Source organism: Alternaria viburni (genome assembly GCF_023758015.1).
Source record: "Alternaria viburni strain BMP 2772 chromosome Unknown scaffold_26, whole genome shotgun sequence".
NCBI lineage: Eukaryota > Fungi > Ascomycota > Dothideomycetes > Pleosporales > Pleosporaceae > Alternaria > Alternaria viburni.
Window position 1 is genome coordinate 78,545 of NW_026055795.1, and position 15,377 is coordinate 93,921.

The 15,377-nt window shown below is 53.3% G+C and overlaps 9 protein-coding genes across 9 annotated transcripts; 3 read left to right on the top strand and 6 right to left on the bottom strand.

The window, feature by feature from the left end:
- Positions 1–116: 116 nt before the first annotated feature.
- J4E79_009629 (uncharacterized protein) lies at positions 117–1,945 on the bottom strand (the record flags this gene model as incomplete). The annotated part of the gene is made up of 2 exons (XM_049358473.1): positions 117–1,828; positions 1,882–1,945. The coding sequence occupies 2 exons, from the start codon at positions 1,943–1,945 to the stop codon at positions 117–119; spliced, it is 1,776 nt and encodes a 591-aa protein (XP_049206943.1).
- Positions 1,946–2,420: 475 nt separating this feature from the next.
- On the bottom strand, positions 2,421–3,896 carry J4E79_009630 (uncharacterized protein; the record flags this gene model as incomplete). The annotated part of the gene is made up of 1 exon (XM_049358474.1): positions 2,421–3,896. The coding sequence occupies one exon, from the start codon at positions 3,894–3,896 to the stop codon at positions 2,421–2,423; it is 1,476 nt and encodes a 491-aa protein (XP_049206944.1).
- A 668-nt stretch (positions 3,897–4,564) lies between these two features.
- On the top strand, positions 4,565–5,651 carry J4E79_009631 (uncharacterized protein; the record flags this gene model as incomplete). The annotated part of the gene is made up of 2 exons (XM_049358475.1): positions 4,565–4,590; positions 4,649–5,651. 2 exons carry the CDS (start codon positions 4,565–4,567, stop codon positions 5,649–5,651), a joined length of 1,029 nt encoding a protein of 342 aa, XP_049206945.1.
- A 157-nt stretch (positions 5,652–5,808) lies between these two features.
- J4E79_009632 (uncharacterized protein) lies at positions 5,809–6,563 on the bottom strand (the record flags this gene model as incomplete). The annotated part of the gene is made up of 2 exons (XM_049358476.1): positions 5,809–6,293; positions 6,359–6,563. 2 exons carry the CDS (start codon positions 6,561–6,563, stop codon positions 5,809–5,811), a joined length of 690 nt encoding a protein of 229 aa, XP_049206946.1.
- Positions 6,564–8,139: 1,576 nt separating this feature from the next.
- J4E79_009633 (uncharacterized protein) lies at positions 8,140–9,567 on the bottom strand (the record flags this gene model as incomplete). Its single annotated transcript, XM_049358477.1, has 2 exons — positions 8,140–9,319; positions 9,371–9,567. The coding sequence occupies 2 exons, from the start codon at positions 9,565–9,567 to the stop codon at positions 8,140–8,142; spliced, it is 1,377 nt and encodes a 458-aa protein (XP_049206947.1).
- Positions 9,568–9,870: 303 nt separating this feature from the next.
- J4E79_009634 (uncharacterized protein) lies at positions 9,871–10,311 on the bottom strand (the record flags this gene model as incomplete). The annotated part of the gene is made up of 2 exons (XM_049358478.1): positions 9,871–9,935; positions 9,987–10,311. The coding sequence occupies 2 exons, from the start codon at positions 10,309–10,311 to the stop codon at positions 9,871–9,873; spliced, it is 390 nt and encodes a 129-aa protein (XP_049206948.1).
- Positions 10,312–10,755: 444 nt separating this feature from the next.
- Positions 10,756–12,931, bottom strand: J4E79_009635 (uncharacterized protein; the record flags this gene model as incomplete). The annotated part of the gene is made up of 2 exons (XM_049358479.1): positions 10,756–12,172; positions 12,225–12,931. 2 exons carry the CDS (start codon positions 12,929–12,931, stop codon positions 10,756–10,758), a joined length of 2,124 nt encoding a protein of 707 aa, XP_049206949.1.
- A 256-nt stretch (positions 12,932–13,187) lies between these two features.
- On the top strand, positions 13,188–14,052 carry J4E79_009636 (uncharacterized protein; the record flags this gene model as incomplete). The annotated part of the gene is made up of 5 exons (XM_049358480.1): positions 13,188–13,209; positions 13,264–13,322; positions 13,377–13,655; positions 13,707–13,963; positions 14,016–14,052. The coding sequence occupies 5 exons, from the start codon at positions 13,188–13,190 to the stop codon at positions 14,050–14,052; spliced, it is 654 nt and encodes a 217-aa protein (XP_049206950.1).
- Positions 14,053–14,762: 710 nt separating this feature from the next.
- On the top strand, positions 14,763–15,260 carry J4E79_009637 (uncharacterized protein; the record flags this gene model as incomplete). Its single annotated transcript, XM_049358481.1, has 2 exons — positions 14,763–14,803; positions 14,873–15,260. 2 exons carry the CDS (start codon positions 14,763–14,765, stop codon positions 15,258–15,260), a joined length of 429 nt encoding a protein of 142 aa, XP_049206951.1.
- Positions 15,261–15,377: the final 117 nt, after the last annotated feature.

Consider the following 15,377-nt stretch of genomic DNA (forward strand, 5'->3'; position numbering starts at 1 on the left):
ACGGAAGCATGGCGAGCTAGAGAACCCTGTTGTGGAAAGCACTCAGCTGAACTTGTCAAACTAGCGACACGACGCGCATGAGTCCATTGGCAGAGCTTGGTGATGCCGTCACATCTTTAGAGCTTAGCCTCAGCCTTGTGACCCCCTACTGCAGCATACAGAAACCGAGCAAAGTACCTCTCCAGCTTCGACCCCGCATTCCCATCCAGCTCAACAACCGTGCCAACCCACCCATCAGGTCTCAACACCACCAAAGCTCCCTTCTCAGTCGCAACACCATAGCGCATATGCGCACTACAGTCCGCATCATAGAACACACGACCGAACGGCATTCCACCTAACGTCTCATACGCCGATGGTCCACCCGGACCTGCGATGATGGAAAGACATGATACTGGGACATCATGACTAAGCCAATGCAGTGCAGTCATCGCTGCGGTGAATGACGCCAAAGCGAGCTTCGTGCGCGCCACCTCCCCAGCAAACAGCGCAATATAAAACGTCGCCGTATTCGGCGTCTCGATCTGTAGTCGCGTAGCTTCGAAAGTTGCCGGTTTCTGAAGCGTAACATCCGGTGCGCGCTGACCAGGCTGTACAGACGATACACCCGAACTCTGCGTGAGGTTGAGGTAGGAATCTGGCTCGTAGTATATGCCCAGTCCGCTACTGAACGTCGCTGCTTCGGCCATGACTACGCCTAGTATCTCGTTCGGGTCGGCGTGTGGATCGCCTGTCCAGCCCTCGGGTAACTGCATCGTCATGAGGCGCGAGATATCTTTGTCGTAGTTGATCAATCTCTGGACGTTGGGGAGTCGCTCTGCTTCGTACGAGTGTAGCAGATCGGGTTTGGCGAGGCCTTGGAGCACGAGGGAAAGCTTCCAGCCGAGGTTGACGGCATCATGCATGCCGGTATTCATGCCCTGTGCTGCACCCGAACTATGTGTGTGGCATGCGTCGCCCGCAAGGAAGATGCAGTCATTCACGAAGAACGAGCGCGCGATACGCTGCCCAACGACGTAGATGGTCCACCAATCCACCTGCTTGAACGTGAGGTTGAAGGGCTTGACGGATGCGATGGCTTCCTTAACCGCAGCTTTCTCGTCAAACACCTTGTATGCTCTCTGACGCTCTGCCGTGAATGCGAAGCCGATGCGCGTTGCGCCTCGATCTAGGGCGGCCCAGAGGACGTTTCCGTGTGTCGGCGATTCGATGGCGCAGTACGTTCGTGGCTTGGGAAGGTCGGTTTCGATGACGCCGTCGACGCGTACCCACTTGTCTTCGCTGGAGGAGCCATCGAAGGGGATCTTCATCGCTCGGCGTACGAAAGACCGCCCACCGTCTGCGCCAACCAGATACCGGCATCTGACTACGCTCTTCACCTTGGTCTCGCCATGTTCAATTGTAGCCAGTATGCGATATCCACCCATCTCAACCCCGTCTATAATTTCGATGCCCACCAGGGTACACGGCGCATCGAGTTGTACCCCCTCCTTAGCCAGTGCTTTCCTAAACACCTCTTCCTGGTACTTCTGTCGTAGCACCAACGCGAAGTCCCACTTGGTATCCTTCATATTCTCCATGAACGCCCAACCTCTTCCTTCGACCTCGTTGCCATGCTTGTCGTAGTTCACGGTTTCGCGACAAGCAAAACACTGCTGAGCAAGGGAATCAGCCAGAGAAAGCTGATCGAGCATCTCAGTCGTTCTTGGGAAGAGGGTTATGGCGCGTCCATAGTTGTCTTGGGACGACTTGGGATGTTGTTCTATGATCTTGACGCGATGCGTAGAGTGAGGGAGGTTGCGTGCGAGTTGGTAGGCGGTTACGAGGCCTGGGCATGAGTGTCAGTATCATGATGTTTGTAATGGAGACGGGGTTGTGTACCTACTGGTCCTCCACCCACCACAAGTACATCTACATTCTCTACCGGTAAATCCGAGGTCGTCATCTTCCCTATGGAATGGAGATGTTCAGCTTGAGCGCATGATAAGCGCCCTCAAGCTCATGTGCCAGTGTTGGCAAGCTATAAGCCTCATGGGCCTGATAGCTGCATCGGGAACGGCAAGCAGGAGCCGCATCCCTGATAACAGGACCGCGTGCCGTTAGTCATGCATGCTTGATGTAACATGATGGAGATACGCGCGATGTAGGTGCTGTCGCAAAGGAAGGTGGAAGCAAGAATGGGGTGGGACGCGAGGTTCACAGGGGGCTGATAAGATAAGGATCAAGCCGCGGCAAACATCAATCTGCAAGCCGAGCCGCGCGCTCAAGGCTACATCCCCAAATAAGTTCGGGGATACCAAAACGAATATACGCGTTGCAAGCGACATCTCGTGTCACGATAACATCAAACACGTCCAACGCGTCGATGATCAATCTACAAGTCCGATTCCACAGCGCACGCGCATCACCACAACCCACACCTACAGCGGCAACACCCACTCCCCCTCCCTTATCGGCTTCGCAAGACTACTCGTATCCCTCTTCGTAAACCTCCCATACCCCTTCTCCCCCAACAACCCCCCATTGTCCCTATCCCAGACCACCTTCCCCCTCAGCAACGTCCACCTCGGCCACTGCTTCAACTTCCTCCCCTCAAAAGGCGTATAGTCAACATCATGATGCAACATACTGTTCGTCAGCTCAAACTCCTCCATCTTGCCATCCGGGTACCAGATATTGATATCAGCATCCGACTCGCCCTCTATCAACGCGCCTTTCTTCGGGTACAGACCGTATAGCTTCGCGGGATTCGCAGATGTGACCTCCACGAATTTGGTGAGCTTGAGGCGGTTCGCGCTGAGTGTGAGGGAGAGGCGTGTTTCGATACCAGGGCAGCCGTTGGGGATGTATTTGAAGTGGCCTAGAGGGTATTCTGCGCTGATGCTGGACTTCTTGCCCATCTCAGGGTCGTCATAGCGGAAGGGACAATGGTCTGAAGAGAGGATTGTGAAGGTGCCGTTTGCGAGACCCTCCCAGATGACGTCGCAGTCTGCTTCGCTTTCGCGGGGTGGAGGCGAACACACACATTTCGCGCCTTCGAAACCGGGTTGGTCGAGATCTAGCTTTGTGAGGAAGAGGTATTGCGGGCAGGTTTCGGCGTAGATGGGTAGACCGCGGTCTTGCGCTGCTTTGATGTGTGCGGCTGCTGCGGGAGTGGATACGTGAACGATGAGGATGGGAGTATCCATGAACTCTGATAAGCTGATGGCACGGTAGGTGGCTTCGGTCTCTGCCATGGGCGGATGGGATGAGCCGTGGTATTTCGGCGCGAACAGCTTCTTCTTCTCGAGTTGCGCGGTCATCCAGTCGATTACTTGTCCGTTTTCGGCGTGGATCATGGTCGTTATGCCTTGTTTCCTGGCCTCGAGGAGGATGTCTAGGATCTGACCATCGTGCAGTTGAAGGGCCTCGTAGGTCATGTAAATCTTGAGTGAGGATATGCCTTCCTCTCGCAGAGTCTTGAACTCTGAGAGCGCCCTTTCTGAAGGGTTGCCAACGATTATATGGAAAGAGTAGTCGATATAGCAATTGTCCTTCGCTCGTTCATGGGTGGCTGCTAGGGTGTCGAGGAGGGTGTCTTCCGTCTTCTTCTGCGGCGCAAAGGTCACCATGGTAGTGGTACCACCGCATACTGCAGATCGACTGCCAGTCTCGTAATTGTCTGCCGTTGAGCCGTTTCCAAACAACGGAGGTTCTTGGAGATGAACGTGAGCGTCCACTCCTCCCGGCATCACATAGCCGCCTTCAGCATCTATCGTCCTTGTCGCCTGTGCATCTTTTAGACCTCCTCTTGGAACTACTTTTGCGATCTTCTCGTCTTTGATAGCGACATCCCACTCTTGAACTTCATTTTCGGACACTACCACCCCATTGATGATGATTAGATCGTACTCCATTGCAACTTTTCTCAACCTTGTTCCGAGCTAAACAGCAGCAACATAAAACATACTTTCCAGTCATACATGATCACGGGAGGATACATCTCAGCGGTTATCGTGGTAGTGGAAAGAAGGCTAGTCCAGGTTTGTGAGGTGCGTATCTCGACCCCTCTTTCGCGCTGCCCCACCTTCCTCTCATCATCCTTCTTATCAACCATGACGCCTATTCGCGGTATAAACGCGCTCGAGAGAGATGCAGATATCCCGAACAGTCATAGACATTGGTCATAGATGATGAAGACGCGTTTTTCGCACGCCGACGCGTCGGATGTGACTACCGCAACTTTGACGCTTTCATCTCATGCGTACCTAGGTAGTCCTCTAGATTAGTCTTCGACTTACCAACTTACACCTGGATCATCATGCCTTCCGACCCTCTTAAGATAAACGGCGAGAGGCTAAACAGCACACTACAGGAAACATGCACCTCCTACGGCGCTCTCCCAGCGCCATCAACAGGCATGTGCCGCCTAACCTTAACCCCCTCCGACAAAGCAGCTCGAGACTGGCTAGTCAGCGAATGCAAGAGTCTGGGATGCGACATCAAAATTGATCAAATGGGAAACATCTTCGCTATACGCCCTGGTACAGCTACCGATAAAGCGCCAATTGGCATGGGTAGTCACATGGACACGCAACCAGCAGGCGGGAGGTACGCGCTACACCATCTCAATTTCCACGAGGGGATCAAAGGACTCATGTGTTTGTAGATACGACGGCATCTTAGGCGTCCAATCCGCCCTAGAAGTCCTCCGTACCCTGCACGAAAATAACATCCAAACCCACCACCCCATCGCCCTGATAAACTGGACCAACGAAGAAGGCGCGCGGTTTCCCGGCGCAATGATGGCATCTGGTGTCTGGAGCACGCACAGTACCACAGATCTATCTGCATGCCACGCTCTCCGCGATACCGACAAAATATCCATGGCAACTGCTTTACAAGAAACAGGATACCTTGGTCCAACGCCATGCAATTACCGCGAGAACAAACTGTCCGCGCACTTCGAACTACACATCGAGCAAGGTCCAATTCTCGAGCGTGAGGGAAAGGAAGTCGGTGTTGTTACGAGTGTTCAAGGAATGAAATGGTTCGCCATTCGCGTTACAGGACGAGAAGGCCATTCAGGCACAACGCCCATGGAAGGAAGAGCAGATGCTTTAGTCACAGCTGCACGGCTCATCACTACCGTAAGGGATACGGCTGTGCAGACTGGTCTGGGTGTAGCTACCGTGGGTGTTATCAGCAGTGATACCAGTTCACAAGCCACTATACCCGCTGGCGTAGGATTTGTTGTGGATGTTAGATGCGATACTGATGACCTCGTCGACCAGCTTTCCGAATCCATCTTACGCGCATTCGATCAGGTCATCAAGGAAGAAGACAACGCGACTACGTATTCCGTGGAGCGGACGTGGGGATTACCTGAATCGAAGTTCCATCCGGATTGTATCGAGGTTGTAAGGACGGCGGCGGTGGGGTTAGTGGGTGAAAGTCAGGTTATGCAGATGAAGAGTAGAGCTGGACATGATAGTGCGTGGACGAGCAGAGTGTGTCCGACGAGTATGATCTTTGTGCCGAGCAAAGGGGGGATCAGTCATAATCCGGAAGAGTATACGAGTCCCGAGCATTGCGCGTTGGGAGCGCAGGTTCTGCTTGATGCGGTGCTGGGGTATGATGAGAAGGTTAGAGATGGGGAGTTTGGTGGCTGAGGTAGTGCAGTGGGCACTCAAAAGACTATGATGGTATGGTATCAACCCATTCTAATACACAAATCCATGTCAACTATTTACAAGAAAGCTTCCTCTCTACACCGCCTTCCACACCACAATGCCCGACCTTCCCCCATCCAGATCTCATACGGCCTTCTCAACCAGAGTAAACAGCCGGCCCAGGACTAACATACTTGAAACTAGAATCATAAATCGCCTTCGTAAAAACCGGATCACTAGTCTTATACCCCCCAGGAAAGCTAACCCCACTCGGCGTCGCACTGCCACCCCCGGTAACCTTAACCTGGAAGCAACTAACATACGGCTGCGGGTTATTCGCACCAGCATGCAGCGCAATCGCCTCAGCCCTGACAAGATAGTCGCCAGAAGCAATGTTCTTGGGCACGGTAAAAGCGCGCTTTCCGCAGTTTGCGTTGAGGATCTCGGTGCCCCAGGACGCGGTTGTGCCTGTGTACCCGTCTTCGGCGACTTTGAAGAAGGAGCCAGAGGTTGCGGTTTTGGCGTCGGCGACTTTGGCCATGTAGACGAAGACGGGGCCGTAGTGGTTGCCGCCGATGGCGGGTTGGGAGCAGGAGCGGGCGTTGGGTTGGGCGTGCATTTCGACGGTTAGGGAACTGCCGGCTGGGGGGGTTTGTTAGTATGTTTAATACTGTACGATATGTCTTACGTGGAAATAGGGGACGTACCAGCGACTTCGCAGACGCCTGATGTAGAAGCTGGGCCGCGTCCGCAGAACATGTCGGGGGAGGTCAGACTGGTGATGGGGCTGTTGTCTTTGACAGTGCGCACACAAGTGCCAGCCTTGTCTTCACTGCCGACCCAGAGTTCTTGCCAGGTGGAGTGGGCGGAGACGGTCGCCGCGGTGGCGAGGAGAACGGTGGCGTACTTCATGCTGGATGTCGATGGGGTAAGATGCGAGATGAGTGAAGGGTATGAAGCGCTGTATCGACGCTTTCTCGACCAAACTCCAGCCGGCACTCCCAGTATTTATTCCCTTCTAATCCTCCGTGTCATGCGCCTTAGGGACTGTTTACCACGGCAATCTAAGAGCGACGACATGACTCCACCCGGGCCGCTGTACCTACTCCTCCCTCGTCATCTCCGCACCCAGTCGTGGTCTTCAACCACTATCTTCATCGTTCTCGCCCCGATCACTTAGATAGATTAATGTTGCTACCATCAAGCTTTCTTGGCACCTGTCGGGTAGCGCGTGCCCCGTCAGGTCGTCAGCACTCAATTTGCACGACACGCGCTCATTCGCCGGGAAGAGGAAAAGCGGAGGCCAAGTATAAATGGAGAGATTTTGAACTTGCATGTCCCCAGGTTTCAGCCTTTTACCTCATTGGGCACGGCATTGGTGGTTTGGTACCGAGGTCACATGGCGCAATGGGCGCGGGTTTTGGGTTTCGGACTGCAACGGTGATGCTTGGCTATATGGAGGTCGTATATTATATGCGTCATTGTGGTCAGTGGGACGGCTGCGTTGGGGCGGTGCGAGATCGTCGCGTAAGCGTGAGAATCCGGTCTGCTCAAGGTGTGGTGTCTTTGGGCTCTGAAATGCAGCTGTTCATCCGTTGTACCTGAGGTATTTGCGCGTCTGCTGCATGTCGAGAGGTCGTTATGATGATCCTTTCATGTTCCTGTTCGAGGATGCCGATCATTCGGCAATTTGGGCCTGGAGCCGCTCAGCAGGCTAGCCGACATTTAATCCGAAACAATCTGAAATGCTACAACGTCTACCATTGGTTTGAGTCCGTCGATACCCACTGGTGTTTTCTTCCTTTTCGCCTTGCAACTGTTCAAAGAAATGAACGGCAAAGGCCGATCGCGGAAACTGGTGTGCGAAGAGGATGTTGAACTGCGTGAGATGTCTGTCACCTGCCCACCTGCTACAGTACACTTACCTCGAGAGATGTCTGTCACCTCCGCCTCCTCCACCCACCCCTAGAGCCGCTCAAGAGGCTAGTCATCATTCAATTCGAAACGATCTGAAAATGCTAGAATGCCAAGTATTGGTCTGTATTTGTCGATGCCCGCAGTTGTTTCCTTTCTTTTCGCCTTGCATTTGTTCAAAGACACGAGTAATCAAGGCCAACGGCGAAGAGACACGCGCCTGAGCGCCATCGAAGTCTCCGTTCCAATTACGTTCCATTGCGAATCTTCGATAGATTGGATGGTGTTTAATCTTGGTCTTGGCGGAACGTAGTGCATGCGAGACTATCTCCATCTGGGTTTTGTCACGCCTCTTCCGTGATGGCACGATCAACAGTGTTTGAGAATGCCAACGGAGGAAGCGTTTGGCGTCGCAACCGGATCGAAATCGACGCCAGTGTTCTCCCCACAACGTGCGATGCACAGTTTACCTTGTTTACTTCCACGCCTCTTCCGTGCGTTATCGAAATGCCGATCTGCTGGGTCTTCTCGAAGGAAGGAAGAAGACGTCCAATGTACCACCGTCGTCCAAAGTCTAAGCCCCTTCCACCTTCCCACTCTTCTCCTTCTTCCCAAAATAATTCGCCAGCGTATTCTTCTGCACCAGCTTCTCCTCCTTCTTCCCACTCCCACCTCCCTCCTTCTTCTTCGCCTCCCCAACCCCCATCAACTTCTTAAACTCCTCCCACTCGCCCTTCCCCACGATCCCCCCACTAGCCTCTTTATGCCCCCTCGCAAAGCTCTCCCCAAGCCTCTTCCTCAACTCCCCATCCCCTGCCACAATACCCTCCAACTTCTTAATAATATCGACCTTCTCCTCTCCCTCGCGCGCTCTCGCACACTTGGCAACGCGACACGAGAAATTAACTTTGTCGGGCAGGTAGCCTTCATTTGCGCACATGACGATTTCGAGTTTATTCGATTTGAGGGTGCCAGACCAGCGTGTAGCAATAACAGGATGAATTTGCGCGGCGCTCGATATAGTCAGAACGGCGATTGTGGCGTCGGCAGAGAACTTCGGGGCGGTGTGGGTGCAGCGTTCGGTTTCTCGTCGTACTTCCATGCTCGCATCTTTTAGCTTTTCGGCTTTTGAGATGTCGACGGGACTGCTGGCGGAGATGACGGCGTCCCAGGCGTCGCGCACGTTATAGGCTGCTGATCTGCGTGGTGCGTTGGCCAAAGCCACGGCATCGTTGATGGACTTTTTGGGATGTTGCTTGAATGTTGCGACCATGTCTGGGAAGGGGGGCTCCCATTTTATGCTGCTTCCGAGGTCGCCGTGCGTTCCTAGGGCTGCTAACCAGGATATCTTGTCGTGTAGGTCTGGGTGAAGTGGGAGGCAGATTGTGTATGTTAGCAAGGCGCTGGTTGCCACGGGTGGGCAGTCATGAGCTGTCACGTAATCGCTGCCTTCTGGGAAGCCGCCTTCATCTGCAAAGTGATGGTCCATTACCAGGCATGTGTGGGGTGAGTCGATGACAGGCGGTGTCTTCCGGCTGCCTTGATCTAGAATGAAGATGTAGGATGGTGAGAGAGCCGTCAGGGCCTGCTTTGTGGTTTCATCGTGTACATTAGAGCCTTTTGGTGGAAAGTGAACGGATATGAGATCAGGTGATAAACCCAGTGCGGTGAGGGTATGATGCAGTATGGCGCCAGAAGAAAGCCCGTCTGCATCCTTATCTGGTAGGATGACGATTGGTTTTTGCGCTTCAGCACTGCGTGATGTTAGTGTCTACACATTTTCTATCGAGTGCTTGGTGGTTTACCATTCTCGGATGATCTCTCGCGCACGTTCAATCTGCTGTTTCCTTGCCGGCCAGACGTTCTCTCCAGACTCGTCCTGTCTTGATGGGGTGAGATGATATGCAGGAATCTCTGTCTTCGTCTTTGTTGTCGTCTTTGTCTTCTTCGGTTTTGGTGGCGATATATCTTTCTCGGCTTTACGTTTTGCTGGGCTCGACATCATCGTCGACGCGTGGAATTGCCGGGCTTGGATGAACCGGGCGAATAGTGGCGATGATCGTGGCGAATCTAGACTTTGTAAAGGGGAATTTGGTAATTGCGCTAATCTATAAACAAGAGCTCTCATTATACACGCGCGTTATCCTGGCTGAAATGAGAGAAGCGAATACACGTAAGGTTGTAGGCCGGGGTGGAAGGTACGAAGGTATCGATGACGTAGTCGACACACTAGTCTCGTTCTCGCCCAACCACCAAAGTTTCCAGACGCGTTCACGCGTTTTGGTGTCGGGATGCTTTTGCGCGTCTAGCTCACCTCAGGAGCGTTATCGACTTCTTTTTTGGCCTTGTCGACGAGCATCTTCTCATAGCCTGCACATCACCATTAGCAGTATTCTACAATAACGGAGCTCATATACATACACATTCTAATCCGTTGCACCGCATCCGCAATCTCTTCGCTTGAGTCCGTATTCTCATCCAGCGTCAAAGCCGCAGCGACATACTTAACAGGCTTAGCCCACGGCCTCCCCTCCTCGTCATCCGGAGCAGGAAAAAAGATCAAGTCGAATCGAGCGACCTGCCTGAAGGCATGTTCGTATTTGCCCCTCTTATTCTTGTACTCCTGCGATTCTTGGAATGTTTCAAAGTCGAAGTCTGCGCAGTCTAGTCCGTTGGGCTTGAATATGCCCGCGAGGGCCAATAGTGCTGTTGCTGATCTCGTCAAGGTGTTGCGATACGACACCATTTTGGTGATTATGTCCAGGGCCTCGTTATTGTCGTCAAACTTTCCTTCAAGAAACTCTGTTATGCAACCGTTGATCCCTGTATTCGGGGCTAGGTTCGATCTCCCCGGGCAGCTGTTGAGGTAAAATCCGCACTCGGACTTAAGGGCGTTTATCTTCACCGTCAACGGACTGGGGCGTTCTTGAGGGGCTTCCATTCTCGAATTGGAAGGGGATGGTGAATCTTGCTGTGGAGTTTGCATGGTGGAAAAGTCGGACTTCATGGGGAAAGATAGCGAACGGAGGTTTATATACCTATAGTACGCTACCTCCACCTCCACGCTGATACAGAGCTTCTAAGCCAGGTTCGCGAATATGGGTAGATGCGATGTGGATTTCGGAAGTCGTGAGTGGCCCGTCTGCTCTGCGTCACCGCAGTACTGTGGAAGGAAGTGGATTCAACCATGTTACAGCTGCAACGTGACCTTCGTCTCCGCGAGTGTCCGTCCATCGAAGCCAATACCTGTGACCTCAATCTCGATCTCTTGGCCAGCATACCGTTCCACAAATTTATCGCCCAGAATATGCTCCAACGCATACGCTCTGGCAAATAGTAGCCCCGGTAAGCGAATCGTGAAGTGTGAAAACGGACCCGTAACATCGCTCCATGGCATACCCGCAGTTTGAGATTCGGACTTCGCTGCATCCTCGTAGTTCCAGCACAGTCTAACATGCCTACCCTCCCCTTCGCCACGTCTTTCAACCCGTACATCCTTGATCCTAAGAGAAGAATTCTTCGGCAAATCAGCTATCGGCGAGATACAAATCTCCTTGAAACCAATTAACCGCACAGGCCCACGTAAAGTCCCCCTCAGCGGACCCTTAACCTGTATACCCAGCTCTTCTATCCTCGCTCCAGGTACATCATCTAGCAACACGATCGGCTTCCGCGATAGATGCAATGTGTGATAATGCGTCGTTCTACCCGATTTGAAGTACAAAAAAATCGTCATGTCCTCCATTTCTGGTGGTCTGGGATCCTCGTAGCTGTCTAGTACCATTGATAGCTGTAGGGATCCATCGGCTGGCATGTCGAGTTTGTAGAGGGGAAGGAAGACTTGTACGTCAAAGTCTCCGGGTAGCAGGTTTTGGGTGAAGGAGATGACGAGGGTGTTCTGGTTGGGAGAGTATTCTATATGGTGCGAGAGTGTGACGTCTTCGCCTTCGGGGACGAGGCTGGCTGGACGTGGAAGGACGGATTGTGAGCCTAGTTGTGAGTGTGTGTTGCAGTTGTTGAACATGTAGTTTGCGTAGTCATCATGTGGAGAGAATGCGCGGGTGAAGTCTGTGTAGAAGAAATGTTCTGAGCCTGCCACGCGCTCTTTGGCTGTGTGTAGGATTGGACGCTCTTTGTTTGGTGGGTGACGCGATGTGCAGTCTCCGCAGGTGCACTCAATGCCCTCTGGTAGCGGAGTGCCTTCCCAGACGGTGCGTTCAACGTCCCGCTCATGGCCTGGAAAATGCTCGAACGACCATGCTGGTGCAAAGATGCCAACTGATTGACCCGTATCCGAGAGTCTGGCCAATGCGACTCCAGTGTTTGTACCACCGCCCCCATATTCAGGATATGTGACGCGAGGGTGGGTAAAACTAGACTTGTTCTGTGCCCAGACGTCCACGCCAAAGTAGATACTCTTCTTCTTGCCTTTGGCGAAAGGGCCATGAAAGCCAGCGTACTGTGCGAGCTTCATTGATTCAGAAACATGAATATCCGTCCAGCAATAATTGGTGAGTAAGTTTTCGCATGCGTCAGCAAATTTGAGGTTGGAGCTGGTCAGCGCGTTCTGGTAGGATATCTTGTTGGAAGTGGTGAGCGCATCGTACCTAATGTGGAGTCATGTGTCAGTCATGGTGGTAGTGGAGGTTAGGTTATTACCATATGAGCCGTTTATCGACCCCTAGCTCAGCCTTAAGCTGGCGTAGAAACGCTTCAAGGACCTCTGGATCCCACACGTCGCTTGGGAACGGCTTCTCGATGTTTATGAGCCAGCCGTCAAAGCCGAAGTGTGTTGCAATGGAGGCCAGCTTCTTCGCCATGGGGAAGTTCAAATTCCCAGATTCTTCCGTCGTATGATTCAACAACCGTTCCGAGCCTTCAGTTTGCGGTTCAATCAAGAAGGTGCCCAGCGCTTCCACACCGTTTCTGTGTAGCGTATTCGTCCATGTTGGTGGAGGCACGCAGACCAGCTTATGAGAGAAGTAGACAAAAGTATCAACAAACTGGAGATATTCACACGAGTAGAGTTCCTTGTCTACACCGACGGCCTGCACGCTTTCGTAGTCATGGTAGTTGCCAGAATAGTCATGGATCAATAGAACACCAGTTTTGCGGTCGTCGGTTGGAACTCCACCAGTCGCTCGTAACAACGGCGTATTGGCTCTTTGCAGAGGGTCAGAGTCAGCCTCGGTCCACGATTCCAATTGATCAAAGGTATCGAAGTAGGCGAAGCCCTTCCGTCGATCTAATGCGCGCTGATGGCGTCTCTCTTCCGGCGTAGGCCCAGTGTCCGGGGTGGGAAACAGATGTCGGTAACCATCGCGGATCGGCCTGAGGATATCCTTCCACCCAAGAAGATAAGCCATGTCTTCCTGCTGGTGAAAGTGGTGAGTGTATGGCGACAGTGGTGCGAACTGCTGCGGGAAGTAGCGGCGATCGGGATGACGTTGGCGGCAGGGGTATGTCTTGGCGTGCAAGGCTCCACAGCTCCATCCCTACGTGAAGCAGCTGGCGGAACGTGTCTTTTATGTCAGGCACTCAACACCCACCTCCCACCACGCCTCACGTCGCCAAACCTCTGCCGCTCTTTTCGCCGCGACCAGCGACCCACGCACCGCCATGATGAATCTCTTCCGACTGCTGGGTAAGCCTCGCGACACCAAATGATGCTTCGAGTATGATGGGCTAACACGTCTAGGGGATTTATCCCACCTGCTATCCATCCTGATTCTGCTGCATAAGATGAAGGTGTCGAGCGTACGTCTATCGGAATTGCACACGTAATGCGCCGCATATACTGACACGGCATAGAGCGCGTCCGGCATCTCGTTCAAGTCACAATTCCTCTATCTGATGGTCTATCTCACGCGTTACGTCGATCTGCTGTGGACCTTCTACGAACCCAAGTCGCTCTACAATACCATTTTCAAAATCATCTTCATCAGCACATCCGCCTACACCGTCTACCTCATGCTCAATGACTACAAGCCGACGCACGACCCGAATCTCGACACGTTCAAGGTGCAATATCTGCTGGGAGCGAGCGCGGTGCTGGCGATACTGTTTCCGTACAAATACACATTCTCTGAGGTGGGTAGCAGCAGGAATTGCAACGGAAGAGGAAGGTGCTGACTGAAGTAGATTCTCTGGGCTTTCTCCATCTGGCTGGAATCAGTCGCCATTCTGCCCCAGCTCTTCATGCTGCAGAGAACCGGCGAGGCGGAAACGATCACGACACACTACCTGTTCGCGCTGGGTGCGTACCGGGCGCTGTACATTCCCAACTGGATCTACCGCTACTTCTTCGAGGTGCCCAAGTTCTACGACCCGATCGCGGTGATTGCCGGCATCATCCAGACGATCCTGTACTCTGATTTCTTCTACATTTACTACACCAAGTACGTCTTCAACCGCCATTGAAGGCGCATCAACATGCTAATTTATATTCAGGGTCATCCAAGGCAAGAAGTTCAACCTGCCCGTATAGACCGCGCGCGCATGGACGCTGCTCCCTTCTGCTGTTGGCGGCCGAGTTCGGTCCTACTCTGCTTCGTATCTGGGCATATTTGTGTTAGGTGGGCGTTTTGTGGCATTTTTATGGAAGGAGGTAGGGTAGCCTCTGATAGTTGGCTGGTTGGGCGTTGGACGAGTTGGACGACATCACACGACGGGTGAATGGGCATGTAGGAAGATACCTTGAAATGAATAGACGTGAGATGGTCAGAGGATTGTACTGAATATGCGCGCGATAAGGCTGAGACAGGAGAAAAGCAGTGCATGCATGTGCGCCACCGACTGCAGCCTCGAGGCATCAAGGGGAGCCGAATGCTTACCTGGAGGCGCACTGCCAATCAGCGGACGCTAATTCGGCGGCCAGGACTCCGCACCATCCATGCATCTCGCAGCCGTCAGCCCTCTTACCTTTGATACTTTGTTATCCTAATAAACCCATTTGCTATTTCTTCGTCCGCTCGCGGTTTCCACGTTGCCCATTCGCCTCGCCGACTTATCGCATTAGTCAGCGCATCCACGTCCGCCCGTCGTCGATTATCGCATTCGCCTCAGTTATCGCCGTAAAGTGCGCGCCTCACACGACCGACCGACGAATACGTCAGGGCCATTAGGGCTGCAGCGTGCGCACGCGAGGCTCCCTACCTACACACAACCACCGTCACACCCACAACCCACCAAACCGCCATGTTCTGCCTCCGCAGCTGGATCCCCGTCCTATTCTTCCTGTAAGCACCCACCCAACCCATCTCCCTCCCACCGCACGCGCACTCCCTCCCTAACACCTCCCGCCGCAGATTACGAACGCACGCCTCACCCGTCTACCTCGTCCTCTTCATCTCAGCAACCTACTTCCTAAACCGACCATGCGTGTACTGCTCGCTCCTCCTCTTCATCCTCGTCGTCGCCCTCTTCGACTTCCACACCCCGTGGTTCGATGCGCCGCTGTCCGATAGCGCGGAGCTGGCGCTGAATGGCACGGTTGCGGAGACGGCGGGTGTGTTGGCGCAGGCGGCGAATCATACGGCCAAGGCGGTGGTGAGGGGCGCGGTTGAGGGGGTTAGGGGGAGGATTGGACTAGGGCAGGGGAGTGAAGCTGGAGGGCAGAGTTATGAGTGGGTTAAGGGGTTGTTGGGGAAGAAGGAGTGGAGGATACAATGTTTGGATGTTTTGATTAGGGTTTGAATGGGGGTGGTGGATTGGGGAGATGGCGGTGCGGGTCTGCAATGTAGAGGTATGCGAGGCGTTTGTGGCTGGTAGGCGTGGCGGAAAGGATACTATCGCATGGCTGGGCGTATACTG